This window comes from Periplaneta americana, chromosome 6, assembly GCF_040183065.1.
Source record: "Periplaneta americana isolate PAMFEO1 chromosome 6, P.americana_PAMFEO1_priV1, whole genome shotgun sequence".
Taxonomy (NCBI): domain Eukaryota; kingdom Metazoa; phylum Arthropoda; class Insecta; order Blattodea; family Blattidae; genus Periplaneta; species Periplaneta americana.
In genome coordinates, this window is record NC_091122.1 from 13,430,001 (window position 1) to 13,449,666 (window position 19,666).

At 37.2% G+C, this 19,666-nt stretch overlaps 2 protein-coding genes across 2 annotated transcripts in view; both read left to right on the top strand.

The window, feature by feature from the left end:
* LOC138702157 (uncharacterized) overlaps positions 1-19,266 on the top strand; it is a 51,188-nt gene extending 31,922 nt beyond the window's left edge. Inside the window, exon 3 of the mRNA XM_069829764.1 lies at positions 17,054-19,266. Coding sequence (XP_069685865.1) covers positions 17,054-19,113 — 2,060 coding nt within the window. The 3' untranslated portion in view covers positions 19,114-19,266. The remainder of the gene's footprint in view (positions 1-17,053) is intronic.
* Positions 3,323-7,263, top strand: LOC138701003 (uncharacterized). Its single transcript, XM_069827481.1, has one exon. The coding sequence runs from the start codon at positions 3,335-3,337 to the stop codon at positions 5,252-5,254; it is 1,920 nt and encodes a 639-aa protein (XP_069683582.1). The 5' UTR covers positions 3,323-3,334; the 3' UTR covers positions 5,255-7,263.
* Positions 19,267-19,666: the final 400 nt, after the last annotated feature.

Sequence of the window (19,666 nt, forward strand, 5' to 3'; positions counted from 1 at the left end):
TACATATTGCACTAGTAACTTCAAACTCTTGTAATGGAAGGGGGCAACAGTGTTTCCGTGTATAGCCAGGTTAATGTTAAAAATGTTGGTAAAAATAAAGTGATGTCCTTGTAGATGTGTCGAGTTTGAGTCTACTGTAGATGAAATAATTTGATATAATTTTCAGCAGCCGCATTTATTGGCCTATCTGCCGCCGCGCCGGCCAAAGATCAAATTCTACTGACTTTAAATATAACAAAGTTGATTCTAACCAAGCGTCATCGTGCACGCCTTACTGCCATGACAGTGTTGATGATGAAGAAATGGGTGGTGATTTGTTTCAATGCTGAATGTCATTGTGGATGTGCACTATAATTAGTAGTATTTTTAATTGGAACTAAAATTTACTGTTAGATATATTTATTTTGCGATTCTTTATCAACCGCATAATGACATGAAAGTGATAATGCCAGTGAAATGACTCCAGCGCCAGAAGTTAACCAGCATTTGCTCTTAATGGGTTGAGGAAAAAACCTGTAAACAACATCAACCAGATAACTCGTCTCATCCGGGATTTCAATTCTGACCCGCTCGTTTCACAGTCAGACGTGCTAACCATTACTACACAGCGGTGGACTAGAAGTATATTAGGAAGTTGAGAAATGTACGACAATTTTACGCTGAAGTACGACAATTTTTATAAGTTAGTACGACGGTTTCGATTCCTTTATCTGGCAACCCTGTCTCGTAGGGTTCTATCCCACTCGTAAATGGATTTGCGTGTAGCAAGATCCACATTCCAATCCATCCGTTTGCGCCGCTGAACCCGCGTAACTGAATTCAATTCTGTAAACCAGAGCACGCATCGAACTATTTGCTGTACCGTCCACATCTCTATTGACAAGGAACTAGACTGATAAATGCACATTTTCATTCATGCAACAATAAGCTTGAAACGAAACATTTCACACAACAATGGCCAAGCAACAATAAGCTTGAAACGAAACATTTCACACAACAATGGCCAAGCAACAATAAGCTTGAAACGAAACATTTCACACAACAATGGCCAAGCAACAATAAGCTTGAAAGAAAACATTTCACTCAACAATGGCCAAGCAACAATAAGCTTGAAAGAAAACATTTCACACAACAATGGCCAAGCAACAATAAGCTTGAAAGAAAACATTTCACACAACAATGGCCAAGCAACAATAAGCTTGAAAGAAAACATTTCACACAACAATGGCCAAGCAACAATAAGCTTGAAAGAAAACATTTCACACAACAATGGCCAAGCAACAATAAGCTTGAAAGAAAACATTTCACACAACAATGGCCAAGCAACAATAAGCTTGAAAGAAAACATTTCACACAACAATGGCCAAGCAAACAATAAGCTTGAAAGAAAACATTTCACTCAACAATGGCCAAGCAACAATAAGCTTGAAAGAAAACATTTCACACAACAATGGCCAAGCAACAATAAGCTTGAAAGAAAACATTTCACACAACAATGGCCAAGCAACAATAAGCTTGAAAGAAAACATTTCACACAACAATGGCCAAGCAACAATAAGCTTGAAACGAAACATTTCACACAACAATGGTCAAGCAACAATAAGCTTGAAAGAAAACATTACACACAACAATGGCCAAGCAACAATAAGCTTGAAAGAAAACATTGCACTCAACAATGGCCATAGAAAAGGTATGAAACGAAATCTTGGAGAGTGTTTCTATTGATTTAGCTTTTTCTTAAGCAATTATAATACAGTGAAACGTTCCTTAACGGACACTTCCCAATAGCGGACATTTTAAAATTCCCCTGCAAAATAGCATTGGCCCTTATGATAATATGCTTCCAAATAGCGGACATTTTCAATAACGGACGCGGACACTGAAATGTATCTCCCAATAACAAATAAAACTTCCAAATAACGGACAGCGTGAAAGAAAATAAAGAGAAAGACGGTTGTAAATTAAACGGAATTCTTTGCAACAATTATTATCGTGCATTTGAACGTTCTTGTACTTTATTGAAGGTAAGCATCACAGTTGTTAGTTGTGATACTGTACGTGAACAGTCAAGTTGAGTGTTTTTTAGTAGGTTATTTTACGACGCTTTATCAACAGCTTGGGTTATTTAGCGTCTGAGTGAGATGAAGGTGATAATGCCGGTGAAATGGAGTTGAGTGTTCGGAAGTACAGTCACATTAAAAATGTCATAAGAAACGTAAACGTTTGTCACTAAAGAGAAAGTGGATATTGTAAAGCTTAGTGAGAAGGAGAAATTAAGTGTTCGTGAGCTGGCCACAAAGTTTAATGTAGGAAAAACTCAGGTTAGTGAAATTAAAAAAAAAAAAAAAAAAAAAAAGGATGTTATTTTAAAATCATACACTGACATTGCAAATGAGAACACAAAAAGAGCTTTTTCTAAAACTGAGGGGCTTGTCATTGACAATTTAACGTATTAATGGTTCTACCGCGCTAGAGCAAATAAGATGCCAGAGTTCCCGGGATCGATACCCGGCCCCGGAACAATTTTTCCCTTGAAATTATTCAAATCTGCTTTACAGGGAGCTTCACCTGAGAGACTAGATTTGCGTAACATATACGTTACTGTGTACGTTAACAGAAAACCACAATTCCAAGTCACACAGAGAATGTGTGCACTCGTTGTGGGTCTCTGGCGTTTCGTCAGCATACGCGAGTTGTGTGGATATAAAGGGAAAAGTTGAGACGGTGTCGGGTGGAGTTCCCGGGTAGCTCTGTGGTAGAGCGCTGGTACGTTCAACCAGAGGTCCCGGGATCGATACCCGGCCCAGGAACAATTTTTCCCTTGAAATTATTCAAATCTGCTTAACAGGGAGCTTCACCTGAAAGACTAGATTTGCATAAGATGCCTTTATCTTGAATTTCTCTCTGAATGAGTACTATAAACAATCTCACTGTCTATGTACTGTACTGTAAAATATAGTGTTGAATATGTATGAGAAATTTTAATGTACTGTATACATACTTACGATTTTCTAAATAGCGGACACTTCTCAATAACGGACATTTAATTTTTCCCCGGCGGTGTCCGCTATTGGGAAGTTTCACTGTATACGGTTGTGAAATTTTAAGCTATTATTTCTATATATTCTTAGTGTGGACACGGTGTATTTCAATTTCATCTTGATTACGATTTCTTTCAACAGAAGACACCATGGAAACAGGAGTGAAGATTCTCATGTTCGTAGCAACACTTCTAACACCAATCCTATGTTATTGGATGTGGTTGGTAGTACTGGGAGTTCAATCCGTCCTCGCTTCTCACGAAGGCTGCTGGTATGATCCTTCAAATTACGCCATGTACTGCATAAATGCCAACCTTACAGATCCCCCACGGACAAACCACATGTACGTGAAGGAATTGTTTCTCAACGAAAACAAATTTAAAGTGTTGAGAAAAGACATGTTTGTGAGCAAAATTCGTGCCGACATTGAATTACTGAGTCTGCAATATTGCGAGATTTCAAATGTGAGCGACGGTGTATTCAGCGGTCTGAAAATGTTGAAAGATTTGAACTTAGAATTCAATTATATAACTGAAATCAGAGTTGGCACATTTAGAAATTTGTTTATGCTAGAAAATTTACATATGCCAGATAATGAAATTACAGAACTAAGTGAAGGGATATTTGATGATCTTTTTTCGTTGAAATCACTGGATTTATCTTTTAATAAAATTTCTTACATCGAGAGGAACGTTTTTAGTTACAATTCAAATCTGTCATCACTTTCTCTACGTGTCAACAGACTGTCACGTATAGATTCAACCACATTTGAACCCTTGATCCGACTCGAAGAACTGTATTTGGGTTTTAACAAAGATCTTCACATCCCATATAATAGTTCGCTACTAAATGTGCCAACTTTGAAATATTTAGATTTATCACATTGCAATCTAAGTTCCGCACCAGACAACTGGTTTCAAAATTTGGGACAACTCCAACATCTTCGTTTACACGACAACAAATTGAAGGGAATTGATATTAATGTTTTGGTAAATCTCCCATCCTTGAAAACTTTGTATTTATTCAACAACCCCCTGCAGTGCGATTGTCAACTTTTGGATGTCTGGAAATGGTGTAGTGAACACCACATCAAAACGGAAGAGAACGCATTCCCTGCTTGTTCCACGCCTGAAGAAGTTAAAGGAATTCTGTGGGGAATTTTAGAGAACTCAAACTGTTCTGATAACAAGATAAAGTTCCTAGACAATAATCAGGCAATACTATCGGAAGAAGTGGACAAATACGAGAGAGATAATCCGATTTATGGAAAGGTTTTTGTAATTGTGTTATTTCTTCTCCCGTTACTTGGTATTATAGGGAATGTGGTAGTGTTGATTGCAATAATTGCAAATCCAGAAATGCACACACTCCCGAATTCCTTCATTTTGAATCTAGCATTAAGTGACTTACTTTTTTTGTTATTGTCTTTGTTCTTCAAGCTGTTGGTCTATTTTTCAGAGAAGTGGAATATTGTAGACTTTACATGCAATTTCGAAGTTATTGTTATCATTTGCTTGGGATCGTCCACATTTTCTGTTACGGTTTTGAGCATTAATCGATATTACGTGGTAGCCAATCCTTTCAAAATCAGGACAGACTACAGAAAAATGAGAATGTTTACATATCTGTGTATTCCAGGAACTTGGGTTCTTGCCTTTATCTTTAGTATTCCTTATATTATTGTAAGTTATTACTCTCTCGAATGCATTCCGGGACACAAAACACTATACAATACATACGTATTGATATTTCTTACATTGGCATTTTCTGTGTTCCCGTTTTGTGTGATAGGCTCCATGTATGTGTTGTTAGCACGACATCTTGTCTGTAGCCGTCGAATCGGTGCTAATTGTTCTAGGAAGCCACAACGTTTCGGCAGCGTGGGAGTTGTAGTAGGTCTTGTGATTGTTTTCTTGTTCAGCATTATGCCATACTACATAGTAATGTTGTATCTAGATGTTCTGCAACATTTAGACGTAATTACATTTGCATACCTCTTACAAATCACTCCTAATGAACAACTTCAAATTATTGATTCTCAACAACCTCTTCTTCCTATCAGTCGATTGCTACTTCCTTATTTAAACGCCTGCTGTAACCCCATTGCTCTCTGTTTCGCAAGCAAGAGATTCAGAAATTACTTCAAGAAATATTTGCTTTGTTGTTGTAAATGTAGACCAAATATTGAAAATGGTGTCACACAGTTACATTAAACCCAGTAAGTGTTCTTTTCAAATGTATTATTTTGTTTAAGTCCTTATTTTTGTCATGATATACGAGGCGCATCCAGAAAGTAAGTTTCCCGATTTTTTCCCCTTGAAAGTTAACGTAATTAGCCGTGTTAATTGCTCATGCGTAACAGATCTATGACGTATCAATCATATGCCAGCCGGACAGGTCCCGCCTGGTGCCAGTAGCGTGGCAGCAGTGGTCCGAAATGGAAGCTCTTATTCCTTCTACCGCCGCCTGCGAGGTTCGGTTGTTGATAAAGTTCTTTAATGCACAAAGCATTGTGCCAATTGTAATTCATCGGCAGCTCTGTCAGGTCTATGGGCCGAAAATCATGAGTAAGCAGATGGTGCGTCGCTGGTGTAGGCAGTTTTCCGAAGATAGTCAAAGTGTCCATGATGAACAGCGCTGTGGGCGACCGTCCCTCATCAATGATGATCGTGTTGAGCTGGTGCGGCAGTGCATCATGGAGAACCGTCGCTTCACGATTACGGAGCTGAGCAGCCATTTTCCGCAGATATCGCGATCCTTGTTGCATGAGATTGTCACTAAGCACCTGGTGTTCAAAAATGTGTGTGCCAGGTGGGTGCCGAAAAACCTGACACCCGAACACAAAATGCAACGTTTAGGAGCAGCACTGACATTTCTGCAACGGTATCACGATGACGGCGACGAGTTCCTCGACAGGATCGTCACGGGCGATGAGACTTGGATTTCGCACTTAACCCCCCGAAACCAAGCATTGGCGGCATAGTGGATCTCCGGTCAGGACGGAATTCAAACAGACGCTGTAGGTACGGAAAGTGATGTGCACGGTGTTCTGGGACAGGAAGGGCATTCTGCTCATTGACTACCTTCCAAGAGGTGAAACAGTGAACGCTGACCGTTACTGTGGAACACTGCGAAAATTGCGACGTGCCATTAAAACAAGAGGCGTGGAATGCTTACTGCAGGTGTTGTGCTCCTCCATGACAATGCTCGTCCACATACGGCTCGGCGCACAGCAGCTGTTTTGACGAAATTTGGCTGGGAGTTATTTGATCATCCACCCTACAGTCCTGATCTTGCTCCCAGCGATTTTCACGTTTTCTTGCATCTCAAGAAATTCCTGTCCTCCGGTGAGCGTTTTGGCAACGACGAAGAGCTGAAGACGTCTGTCACACGCTGGTTCCATTCATACGCGACAGAGTCCTACGACAGAGGGATACAAAAGTTGATCCCACGATACGACAAGTGTCTCAATTCTGATGGTGGATATGTTGAAAAATAGCTGAAACATCGCTGTACCCGTTGCCAATAAATGTTTTCCTGAAAGTGTGTGTTCTTTTCAAAAATAAATGGGGAACTTACTTTCTGGATGCGCATCGTAGCTTTAGGTTTTGTTTTGATATAATTACATCGACCCCACCGGCGTATGCGTATCTCAGGAGGTAGCGCGTGTACACAGGCTCGCAAAACTTTTGTCCCATGAAATAATGTGGAAGTGAACTTCTTGGGATATTATGTTGGCAATATGTCTACATACCCCATTCCACACGTCGTCCTGGGAAGGGAGGTATTTGAACCATGGATAAATATATAATAGGATGCGAAACTGCGGTCAGCACCATCTGGAGTCGGGGGGCTGAAATAAGATGATCAGCGCCCAGCGTCGTGGGTGGTGAAGATTAGAACTACGTGTTAGGTACATTACCCAGAGTTCTCTATTTATCCGTTCGAGAATTTGCTCGAGGAAACGAGATGGCAGACAGAAACTTGCTAGTAAGTGAACATAAAGTGATACTACGTGTGTGTATAATCAATGATGTTTATGGACGTTGTAAAAATGGTGTTGTTGAATGTGTTGTAAAGTAATCTATATTAATAATACATCTGTAGCCGAAATTTTTCCGGTAATTTTCGATTTTCCAAAAATAATTGGTCCTAACATATATAATTAACCACCCTGAAACCGAAAATCGCTTTTTTGACATTTTTGTTTGTATGTCTGTCTGTCTGTCTGTAGGCGATAATGGCTGAACGGATTTCGACGAAAATTGGAATATAAATTAAGTTCCTTGTAACTTAGATTTTAGGCTATATGGCATTCAAAATACATTATTTAAAAGGGGGGTTATAAGGTGGCCTGAATTAAATAAATCAAAATATCTCCCTTATTATTGATTTTTTTTAAAAATGTTACATACCAAAGTTTCTTTAAAAATGATTTGCGATAAGTTTTATTCCTTGAAAAATTTTGATAGGACTGATATTTAATGAGATAAATGAGTTTTAAAACACTTTATACACAATATCGGCTTTTTGTGAGCTCCAATATTGGTTGTTTTGTGTGGATTAACTGACCTCACCCAAACCTGACTTGACCTTGATCTGAACTTAACATGACCTTCACCTTGAACTGACGCGACCCGACCTAACCCAACACAATCTAGCCAAGCCTAACCTAACCTGACCTGACCCAAACCTGAACAGATACAAACCTCACCTGACCTTAACCTGACCTTGTCATGACCTTGATCTGACTTTAGTCTGATCTTGATTTGACATTACATTTATCTCTGCCTGATGACCTGACCTTGACCTGACCTTGGCCTGACCTTGACTTGACCTTGGCCTGAACTTGACTTGACGTGACCTTGACCTGACCTTGGTCTAAACTTGGCCCGACCTTGGTTTGACTTTGGCCTGACATTGATCTTACCTTGGCCAGACCTTGGACTGACCTTGACCTGCAATTGGTCTCCTTTTGAACTTATCTTGGCCTGACCTTTAACTGACCTTAACCTTACCTTGGCCTGACCTTGACCTGACCCAACCCGACCCGACCCAACCCAACCCTACCCAACCCATCCGAGCTTAACCTAACCTCACCTGACCTCTCCTGATCCAAACATGACTTGACCTTGATTTGACCTTAACCTGAGCTTCACCTTGATTTGACCTTGGCCTTACCTCTGCCTGACCTTGACCTGAAATTGGCCCGACCTTGACTTGACCTTGGCGTGACCTTGACTTGACTTTGGCCTGACCTTGACCTGAAATTGGACTGACCTTGTCCTGAACTTGGCCCGACCTTATTTTGACCTTGGCTTGACCTTGACCAGACCTTGACCTCACCTTGACTTGACCTTGACCTGACAGCCTGAATTTGACCTGACCTTGTCATGACCTTGACCTGACCTTGAACTGAACTTGGCCCGACCTTATTTTGACCTTAGCTTGACCTTGACCTGACCTTGGCCTGACAGACTGACCTTGACCTGACCTTGGCCTGACCTTGAACTGATCTTGGCCTGATCTTGGATGATCATAACCTGACCTTGGCCTGACCTAGCCCGGCCCGGCCCGACCCTAACCAACTCTACACGTCCCAGCCTAGCCTAACCTAGTAGCACCCCCGCATCTTCCCTAATAATCACCGCAAAAATCCAGCAAATCCGTCGCACTTTTTTTCTAGCCCCAATTTTTGGGTACTACCTAAAATATTTGAGTCTCTAATTCCGGAAATAATGGCCATACCGAGAAACGGGATGCGGCCCTGTATTCCCCCTTGACTTACTTCTTACACGATAGTATCAAAATGGCAATGCTGAACACTTTCTGATTTTCGAGGATAAAAGGGGAAGCGTTTAAACCACTATTCCGCCGACATTCTAGCCGCCATAACTCCGCAGTACGTATAGTTAGAACAAAGCCGATAGTGCCTTTTTTTGTTCATTTTAAAGCAATATTTTTAGTTTATTTGCATTTTTATAATTAATTGTAACATAATGTGTATGAAATTTAAATATTTGAAACAATGACTAACTTTAGTAACAATAAAAAATAAAAGTAATTTATTTCGGTACTTAATCTGCTAATAATCGTGCTTTAATACTATTGGTGTAATATGAGTAATGATCGACAATCCACAGTTACATATATAATATTGTCATGTCTTCACGGTACCAACAATCAGCTTTATAATTTTAAATATTCAGCTCGTTCTCATAGAAGTTGTCACGTGGCATTTCCAATTGTTGGCTTTCATATTTTCAAATCTTACTGTTACAATTTTGTGCTACACGTGTTTATTATTGTAGGAGAAAGAAATTTGAGTGAGGAACAGTCAGTTATTGTCGGGTGACAGAAGGTATAAGATCGGTTAGCTAGAATGCCTAAATTCAGTAAACCATTGAAAAGTAAACTTCATGCTTACGTTAGTGAATTTGGTGCCCATGTGTTTTCAACCGATGGAACAGTTTTGTTATGTAAGGTTTGTGAAAAGACAGTTAATCACGAAAACAAGTATTTTATAAGTGAACATGTGTCACCTACGAAGTAAATATGTGAGTTATGTTGATATAATTTAAACTTATTGCTAAAATATATTATACTTTTTTTAAATTTATTATGCCTGTTTTTTTCAAAATTTATTGTGCCTTTTTTACGTTTTTATTGCCTTTTTTGTCTGCCTATTTTAACAGTTATTAATGCCTAAACATCCAGGCTCTAGTAATACGTAACAAGAAAAGAAAATAATCATATCTTTAAAGTTACATAAAAATATAAAAAAGGATAAATGCTCATCTCCCCTCTTGCTTAAAAAAGTCCCTTGTGCAGACACTTGTATTTCCCTATTTCGACTATGCGGACATTTTACTGACTGACCTCTCCAGCGACAACAAAATGAAACTTCAACGTGCTCATAATTTGTGTGCACGTTTTGTAAGCAATGTTCGTAAATATGATCATATTACCCCATCCCTGGAAGCAATAGGTTGGCTTAAACTAGATAAGAAAAGAAATTTACATTCACTTCTCTTTCTCTTCGAAATCTTGAATTCTTCTATTCCTTCGTACCTGTCGTCTCGCTTCACTTACCTTTCTTCCCACCATAATCTGAACACACGCTCTCGTCATGAAACAATACTAACAATACCATCCCATCGCACCTCCTCATTCTCATCTTCTTTCACAATAGCCCTGCCAAGACTCTGGAATTCGCTACCTGCTAGCATCAGGGACTGTCGAAATAAAATTGAATTCAAACGAAAACTTACTAGGCACTTGGTCAGTAATTGATTTCTTGTAAATAGTTTCTTTAATCTACCACAAAATATTTCAATATTCAGTAATTTCATCACTATACAATTTTGTTATTCTAGATTTAATTTGTAATTCAGTAAATATAAAATATTCTTTGTTTCTCTGTCATAAATTATCTAGCTTTAATTATTCAGGTAATCTTTCCGTACTTTGATGTTATTGTAATTGTAATTGTAAATTTAATACTAATTGTAATGTTATTTGTAACTGTAATTATAAATTTAATACCAATTGTAATTTTATTGTTCATATTATAATTGGAATCTCCTGGTAGAGGGACAGAGAAGGCCTGACGGCCTTATCTCTACCAGGTTAAATAAATAAATACTAATACTAATACTAATATCTTAATAGGTGCTGGAGTTATCACAACACATGGATTAGGAATATAAATCATGTAATAGCTAAACGATAATTTAGGAAAAGTGTCCATTAGAAACATCGTAACAGGAAAAAAAGACCTAGAAAACTTGTATTCCAAAATATCATCATACGTCAAAACTGTATAATTCAACGTTAAGTCTTACATCTTCGTATGTTTCTTTTTCTGATGCTTCTGTCATGCTTCTTTGCCCCCTTTTTTTGTGGTAGCTTTTAGGTTACTCCATTTTAGGCTTTCCCCTCAAACTTCTCTAGATTTCCTTCAATGGAACGACGAAACTCGGAGTGAGAGAAGTGGCCAACAGTCTTGGAGCTCACACAGTGTTTTGTTTAGTTTTTTTTCCTACTCGACACGATTTTACATACTTATTTGTCTCAGGTTTGAAGTTCACGAAACAAGTTTAAAAATAATTATAGATATGAATCGTGTGAACAGGTTAAATGTTGTTGTTGTTGTTTTCTAATGCCAGGCGTTTGACAGTAAAGTCATTTGACCTCTTACACTCCAATATTTTTCAAAGATATTATCATGACCAGCCACTGAAGCACAGATGTGAAAAATGGCAAGTTGTAGCCGATTTAAGTGAACACCATATTTTAACGTTTATCCATGACCATAACGAAAAACATGTCTTTACTAAGTACTTTTGCGTGTGTAAAGTAGGCTTTTATTCAACATTACTTTATTTCACTAGTGAGATAAAGACTTTACCTCACAGTTTGAACTTTATCTCACAGCTCATTAGTATTTTCCTAGTACCCGGGTACACACGTATACTTTTCCATTCAACTATTACTCAAGAAGTTAATATATTAGTTACTAGATGTCACTACCTCTACTTCTTTATTATCATTTCTTAAATATACATTCACTCAATCTCTTTCTCTTTTCTCTATCTGCTACGTCGTAATTTGTACATTACATCCATATCTAATATGCATCTTTTTAAAATTTTGTAATAATTTACCTTTTGGGATGCGAGGAGACTTGAACCTGCGAAGTTGGGTTTATAGGATTTTAAAACAACACGCGTTAGCCAACTGAGCTAAACAGACACGATGATTAATTAAATTTTAATATTCCTCTTAAGTTTACAGAAGTAAAATGTGAAATTATTTTAATCACATTAGTCCCGTGAACACTTCTAAATAATCCCTGAAACTTCAAAAAGACGAAAATACACGTTTAAAGTGAAAAAATATATATTAAAATTATATAATTAATTATAATTTATTATTTATTCAACGCCTTAGATACCATTCTTTACTAATCATGGCCTCCTACATCATGACCTACCTCGTAGTAACGTATTGATTCTAAAATCCATGCTATGGTATGTGATTACATGAGGACTTATTTTCAACATATTTTCTTTTATAAAACAGAATTTTTCGTTATGGTCATGGATAAAATTACGTATGGTACTTGTGAGCGTGATCTTTATTGCACTCGTGTAATAAACATGCACTTACCTCACAAGTACCATAAATAACTATTTGGTGGCTACTTCATTCACACACAACCCCCAGAATGTCTGGAGGACCACACCTGCTGTTGGTCGACGGGTCCATTGGACCTAGCTGGGAGATCTTGTTGATCACCAGCTTTCCCTCCTTAAGCCACTGGAGGACGATTTTAGTGCCATAGCAGGTCAGCACTAGGAACAGAAAAGTAGAAAGAGGAGGAAGGAAAGTGAAATGAACCCCTAGGCCTCGAATGCTCTAATGCCGTCAGGGTCGAAGAAAGTAAGAGTTCAGTCAGAGGGTTGGATAGGAAAGGGTAAAGAGGAAATTAGGTATTGGTTAGAGGAAATTTATACCAAATTCAGTCATTAACTCATCAAGCTGACCAGTGGTAATTAATGAGTAGCCCCTTCCTTTAGTTCAGCTTGTAAAATTGTGCTTACTAACAGCTGCACCACAGGTTAAATGTATACACATTCATAAGTAAAATTTAATGGAGATTCGAACTAAGTACATTTTAATTTCAGGTGCTATTAAAAAATAAAGATTATTGTCACACGCTATATGCCTGAATAACTAACTTCTTTCCAATACTGCACTGGTACCGTAGTGCGTGGTTCATCTCCAAAAGCTTTTGTATAAACTTTTTTTTTTTTTTTTTTTTTTTTTTGTAAATTAAAATTTAAGAAATTACTAGCAATATTGCATAGCCTACTTGTTGTTCACCCTGTATAATATACGCAGGGCCGAGTCGCAACCATGCCTGATATTTTTAACTGAAAAAAGGTAGTGACAGTTTTGACGAGGTTCCACCGTTTCCTCAATACAGTATCCAAAGACATTCCACCAGAAGGAACATTAGATAATCCTGAAGGAGAAAGTAGAAAATGGACGTAACCTGATAGGCTAGCTACCGAAAATGTGAGAATAACGAAACATACAGAGTGGAAAACCTCGAGGCATATTAAATTGAGAATGGAGTTGGACGGACCGCGCAGGAAACCATGAGTAAGGAAGTTTGTCTTATACTTGTTGCCATGGTGTCGAGAGTGACTCGGACTTTACAGAAAAACCTTTCACGTTAAGACATTAACATTTTTTTGTTCTTGTAGGTGCACTAATAGATGTTTGACGTCAAAAAGACTTTCAAAGAAATAATAATACAATTTTTATATTTAAGTATTCCATTATTGGTGATATTATAGTAATATTTAGACAAAAGTCTGACGCATTTCCTGTCAGATAGTGCGGAAAACAGTGGTAAAGGAATATCCTTCATCCATTTTCCTGTCTCGTCCACTTCTTCTGAACTATGAGAACGACTTGGGTTGTCAGTTGGCTTCACGTCTGTCTTTATGAACAGACGTTGAATTCTGTCTTGAGGTGGAGACAATATTTTTGGTGAGTTTTAGGTATAATACTGTTTGTCTGCAATGGCTTTTTGTGAGACCTTTACTAAAGTACTTCTGATAATCTTATTACAAGAATGTATATGACGTCATACTGTTACATCATTTTTCTTCATGCATTACACAGTTTTACCTCTAAATGTCTATGATTGTTCTCTCCACTGTTTTCTCGGACATCCAATGCTGAGGAGAGATGAATTTTGGAAAATAAGAAAATTATGTAGGAAAACCAACGCTTCACTGAAAGTTACTATTTTTCAGAAAATCCTTGGATGCCAAGCTTGAAAATGACGAATCATTTATTAAAATTTGTTCAGCCGTTTTCCCGTAATTTCCATTACGAGTTCAAATTATATATATATATATATATATATATATATATATATATATATATACACTAGTGGCTTGTGCAGCTAATGCTGCAAACTAAGTTCATTTGACGTTCAAATAAACATTTTTCAGAATTATTTTCAATGAAGAATACCAGACATTCTCAAAGTTATTTGCTTTCATAATAATGAAAGATACTCTCTCTCGAGCCAATACTGAAGAGAACCACGCATATAAATATCTACACCACACCGTCATTAAATATATGAAAAAGACCCAATCCCACTTGATTAATAACTATAAAAATATTTGATTTTTAATAATATTATTATCTTACGTAAGTTTTATACCTTTCAGCAACATATACTATATATACTATATAGCCACCACACAGTAAATATAGAAATCAAAATCTAATTTATGTTATTGTCTACATCTACACTGGTGGCCATAATTCTGGAAACTTTTTGTGTTTGTATTGAATTGTCATTACATCTGTTTTTATTCACACATTAATACAGTTTAAAATGTCACTCGTGACTGAAAGCATCAAACAAACATTCAAACATTGTCTAATCTATTTTTATAGAAAATTCGTGACTTTATATCATAATATGTGTGAGAAAACATATATTTATACATTAACAGTTAGAAACTCTTTCATGTTATTTTTTCATTCACTCTGTAAACAGTTGGTACTTTGTGGGATAACCTTTATTTTTAGTGAAGGCACCAATTCTGTGGGACATTGAGTCCACAAACGTTTCAGTTCTTCCTTGCTGATGATCCGAAACCAGCTGTGGATAGTGGCATCAATGAATTTAGTTTTGCTGCTGGAATTATTTTAGACACCAGATTTTTTAACCTTGGCCACAAGTTTTCAATTGGATTAAGGTAAGGACTATTCCCAGGTCACTTTATCACCTTGATGTTTTTCTGTTGAAACCATTGCATAACACTCTTGGCAGTATGGCATGGATCACCATCTTGTTGAAATACAAAATCATCACAATTTGGGTGTAAGACAGGAATGGATAATATCAATTTCACTTCCAGCATATCTTTTCTGCATTTTTCCGTGTTCAAGTTCCCTTGAAAAATCTGAAGTCTTCCTACTCCATTCCTGGATATGCATCCCAGATCATGACAGCAACAGGATGTTTCATGGTTGCGATGAGACACTCAGAATTCAAAGCTTCTCCATTTCGTCGACGAATGTATTTGATTCCTTCACTTCCAAATATAGAAATCCTTGTTTCATCGCTCCATATCACTTTCGCACAGTCATCACTGGTCCATGATTGATGATTTTTGCACCAATTTACACGATTTTCTAGTTGTCTTTTGTTGAGAAATGGCTTTTTTCTGAGTGCTCTTGCTTTCAGTTCATTGTGGAATAACTTCGTTTGAAGACGCTAATATGTTTTCGCGGGATATCAGCCGAGTTAAGATTTTGGAATGCTCCAAGCTTTCGACTGCTATCTCTGCAGCCATCTTCAGGGAAGTGATGTCCGAACAGAAAGTCGAAAGGTTATATAGATGTGGCTGTCTCAGGTGAAACGGGATTGGTTGGCGGATCGGCCAATCCGGGGCCGGGAATTGTCATCGCTCGTAAGCTCCGCCCCTCCCGGGATTCGGACATCACTTCCCTGAAGATGGCTGCAGAGATAGCAGTCGAAAGCTTGGAGCATTCCAAAATCTTAACTCGGCTGATATCCCGCGAAAACATATTAGCGAACCAACGCCGAGAAAGCCTCAAATCATACATTCGTTTGAAGAGTTCTCGCAGAAATATTACATCTACTGCTGTGTAAAACTTTCTGTACCTCTCTAAAATATTTTATTCCATCTTTCATTGCCAATCGACAAATCTGCCTCACATCTCATGGACTTACTTTAGGTTTTCTACCAGTTCTAGGTGCTGTTTTACAAGATGTTGTAGATTTCAACCTCAGTCATACTTTCTGGACGCCAGGCACTGTAACATCATTACCAAGCTTTCTTGCAATTTCCTTGAATGTGTAGCCTTCTTCTCGAAGTATGACTGCCCTACTTCGATTAGAAGGTGTTCAGTCCTTTCGTGGAGCCATTGTGATAAAATTATCAATAAAGTTTGTGGTAAAGCAATCAGGTGATAACCGGACGAAATTTTGTTAGACTAATGATAGAAACACTCTAATAATGTCCATATTTTATGCTAACAGAGCTCAAAAATGCTCCTAATGATCTAAAATAATCTTAAAATCAACAGTGGACAAATTTTTATTACAATAAATAATGGGAAATTATAATGAAATCTGAAATTAATATTTAGATCTTAAACGATAAGAATATAATTCCCCACAAAATGACTATTTATTGTTAAAATATTAAGAATTTAATAAAATACCTTTATTAAAACTCCATAATTGACGAATCAGTCATGAGTAATATTTTAAAATGTACAAATCTGTGAATAAATACAGATGATAATACTTCATTACAAAAACAAAAAGTTTCCAGAATTATGGCCACCAGTGTATTTATATAACCCCAAAACGTTACACTTTCATATCATCAATATAGCATTACTATGTATAATTAATGAAAAATAGTCACAACATGGCATTAACTGCAATAATATTTCATTTCTAATGGTAATAATGTCATCAAACCACCTTAAGCTTTGTAGTTTTTAATATCCAATACACAGCTGTACCCAGAAAATTACACACCACAAAATTGAACCTGTAAATTATTTTTAAATAAGTTAAGTTTTTAATGACCAATTTAATTTGAGCTCTAAATATGTCAGCATTCTTGCAGATCATGGCCTTCGTGTAATATTGTTTACTGCAGTGTGTGTTTTGTTTTATTCTGAAATGCAATTAGCTAGTTCTCAAAACTGACGAGAGATGGATTTTGGAAAATAGGAAAATTATATTGAAAAATTGATATTTCACTGAAAACTACTATTTTTCTGGAAAACTTTGAGTTCCAAGCCTCAAAATGAGGGGTCATTTATTAAAATCCTTTCAGCCGTTTTCCCGTAATTTCCATTACCAGTTCAAATTATATAAGTATGGAGACGGTGTATTTCAATTTCATCTTAATTACGATTTCTTTCAACAGAAGACACCATGGAAACAGGAGTGAAGATTCTCGTGTTCGTCGCAACCCTTGTAACACCAATCCTGTGTTATTGGATGTGGTTGGTAGTACTGGGAGTTCAATCCGTCCTCGCTTCTCACGAAGGCTGCTGGTATGATCCTTCAAATTACGCCATGTACTGCATGAATGCCAACCTTACAGATGCCCCACAGACAAACCACATGTACGTGAAGGAATTGTTTCTCGACGATAACAAATTTAAAGTGTTGAGAAAATACATGTTTGTGAGAAAAATTCGTACCGACGTTGAATTATTGAGTCTGCAATATTGCAAGATTTCAAATGTGAGCGACGGTGTATTCAGCGGTCTGAAAATGTTGAAAGATTTGAACTTAAAATATAATTATATAACTGAAATCAGAGTTGGCACATTTAGAAATCTGTTTATGCTAGAAAATTTACATATGCCAGATAATGAAATTACAGAACTAAGTGAAGGGATATTTGATGATCTTTTTTCGTTGAAATCACTGGATTTATCTTTTAATAAAATTTCTTACATCGAGAGAAACGTTTTTAGTTACAATTCAAATCTGTCATCACTTTCTCTACGTGTAAACAGACTGTCACGTATAGATTCAACCACATTTGAACCCTTGATCCGACTCGAAGAACTGTATTTGGGTTTTAACAAAGATCTTCACATCCCATATAATAGTTCACTACTAAATGTGCCAACTTTGAAAGATTTAGATTTATCACATTGCAATCTAAGTTCCGCACCAGACAACTGGTTTCAAAATTTGGGACAACTCCAACATCTTCGTTTACACGACAACAAATTGAAGGGAATTGATATTGACGTTTTGGTAAATCTCCCATCCTTGAAGACTTTGTATTTATTCAGCAACCCCCTGCAGTGCGATTGTCAACTTGTGGATGTCTGGAAATGGTGTAGTGAACACCACATCAAAACGGAAGAGAACGCATTCCCTACTTGTTCCACGCCTGAAGAAGTTAAAGGAATTCTGTGGGGAATTTTAGAGAAATCAAACTGTTCTGATAACAAGATAAAGTTCCTAGATAATAATCAGGCAATACTATCGGAAGAAGTGGACAAATACGAGAGAGATAATCCGATTAATGGAAAGGTTTTTGTAATTGTGTTATTTCTTCTCCCGTTACTTGGTATTATAGGGAATGTGGTAGTGTTGATTGCAATAATTGCAAATCCAGAAATGCATACACTGCCAAATTCCTTCATTTTGAATCTAGCATTAAGTGACTTACTTTTTCTATTATTGTCTTTGTTCTTCAAGCTGATGGTCCATTTTTCAGAGAAGTGGAATATTGGAGACTTTATATGCAATTTCGAAGTTATTGTTATTATTTGCTTGGGATCGTCCACGTTTTCTGTAACGGTTTTGAGTATTAATCGATATTACGTTGTAGCCAATCCTTTCAAAACCAGGACCGACTACAGAAAAATGAGAATGCTTACATATCTGTGTATTCTAGGAACTTGGGTTCTTGCCTTTATCTTTAGTATTCCTTCTATTATTGTAAGTTATTATTCTCTTGAATGCATTCCGGGACACAAAACACTATACAATACATACGTATTGATATTTCTTACATTGGCATTTTCTGTGTTCCCGTTTTGTGTGATAGCCTCCATGTATGTGTTGTTAGCACGACGTCTTGTATGCACTCGTAGAATCGGTATTGATTGCTCTAGAAATCTACAACGTTTCAGCAGCTCAGGTGTTGTTTTAGGTCTTGTCATTGTTTTCTTGTTCAGCATTGTCCCGTACTACATAGTAATGTTGTATCTAAATGTTCTTGACCGTTTGACAGAAGCTTCGTTTTCAGACCTCTTACAAATCACTCCTATTAAACGACGTTTAATTTTTGAGCCTCAACAACCTCTTCTTCCTATCAGTCGATGGCTACTTCCATATGTAAACGCCTGCTGTAACCCCATTGCTCTTTGTTTGACAAGCAAGAAGTTCAGAAATTACTTCAGGAAATATTTATTTTGTTGTAAATGTAGACCAAATATTGAAAATAGTGTCACATAGCTACATTAACAAGGAGAGGACACGCTCTGTATATCACCGAATTAAATCCGATTTTGTGACATGAAAGTACAAGACGTACTGTTTAAAGTAATACCTGGTGTGGGTGGCCAATGACCCCTCGTTTTGGAAATATTGACTATTGTTTGTGACATACTTCCGTTAGGTGCCTAATAGGGAAGCATTAGACTGTGTAACAGCGTAGCCCATATGGTTGGGTGCTGAGTTGTTATCCAGGCACCCTGAGTTCGAATCTTAACTGGTCCTATATTTTTTTCTTTTAATAATGATTCATATTGTGATCACAGTTATCTATTTACAAACCTATATAATATTTCTCAATGTATTGAATCCTCCATCATGTTTTAAACAAATTAATAATTAACTAACATTGTATTGTAAAGGATAAACAATGAAATACTGCTCACGTAGGAAGGTAAGATGTGTCACTGGCGTCTGTTCTATTTCTGTTCTATTCTGTAGCAGCTATTCCATTTCATTTTGTACCCGATTCATTATGATGTCATAAAAACACACAAAACACAATCAGATTTCG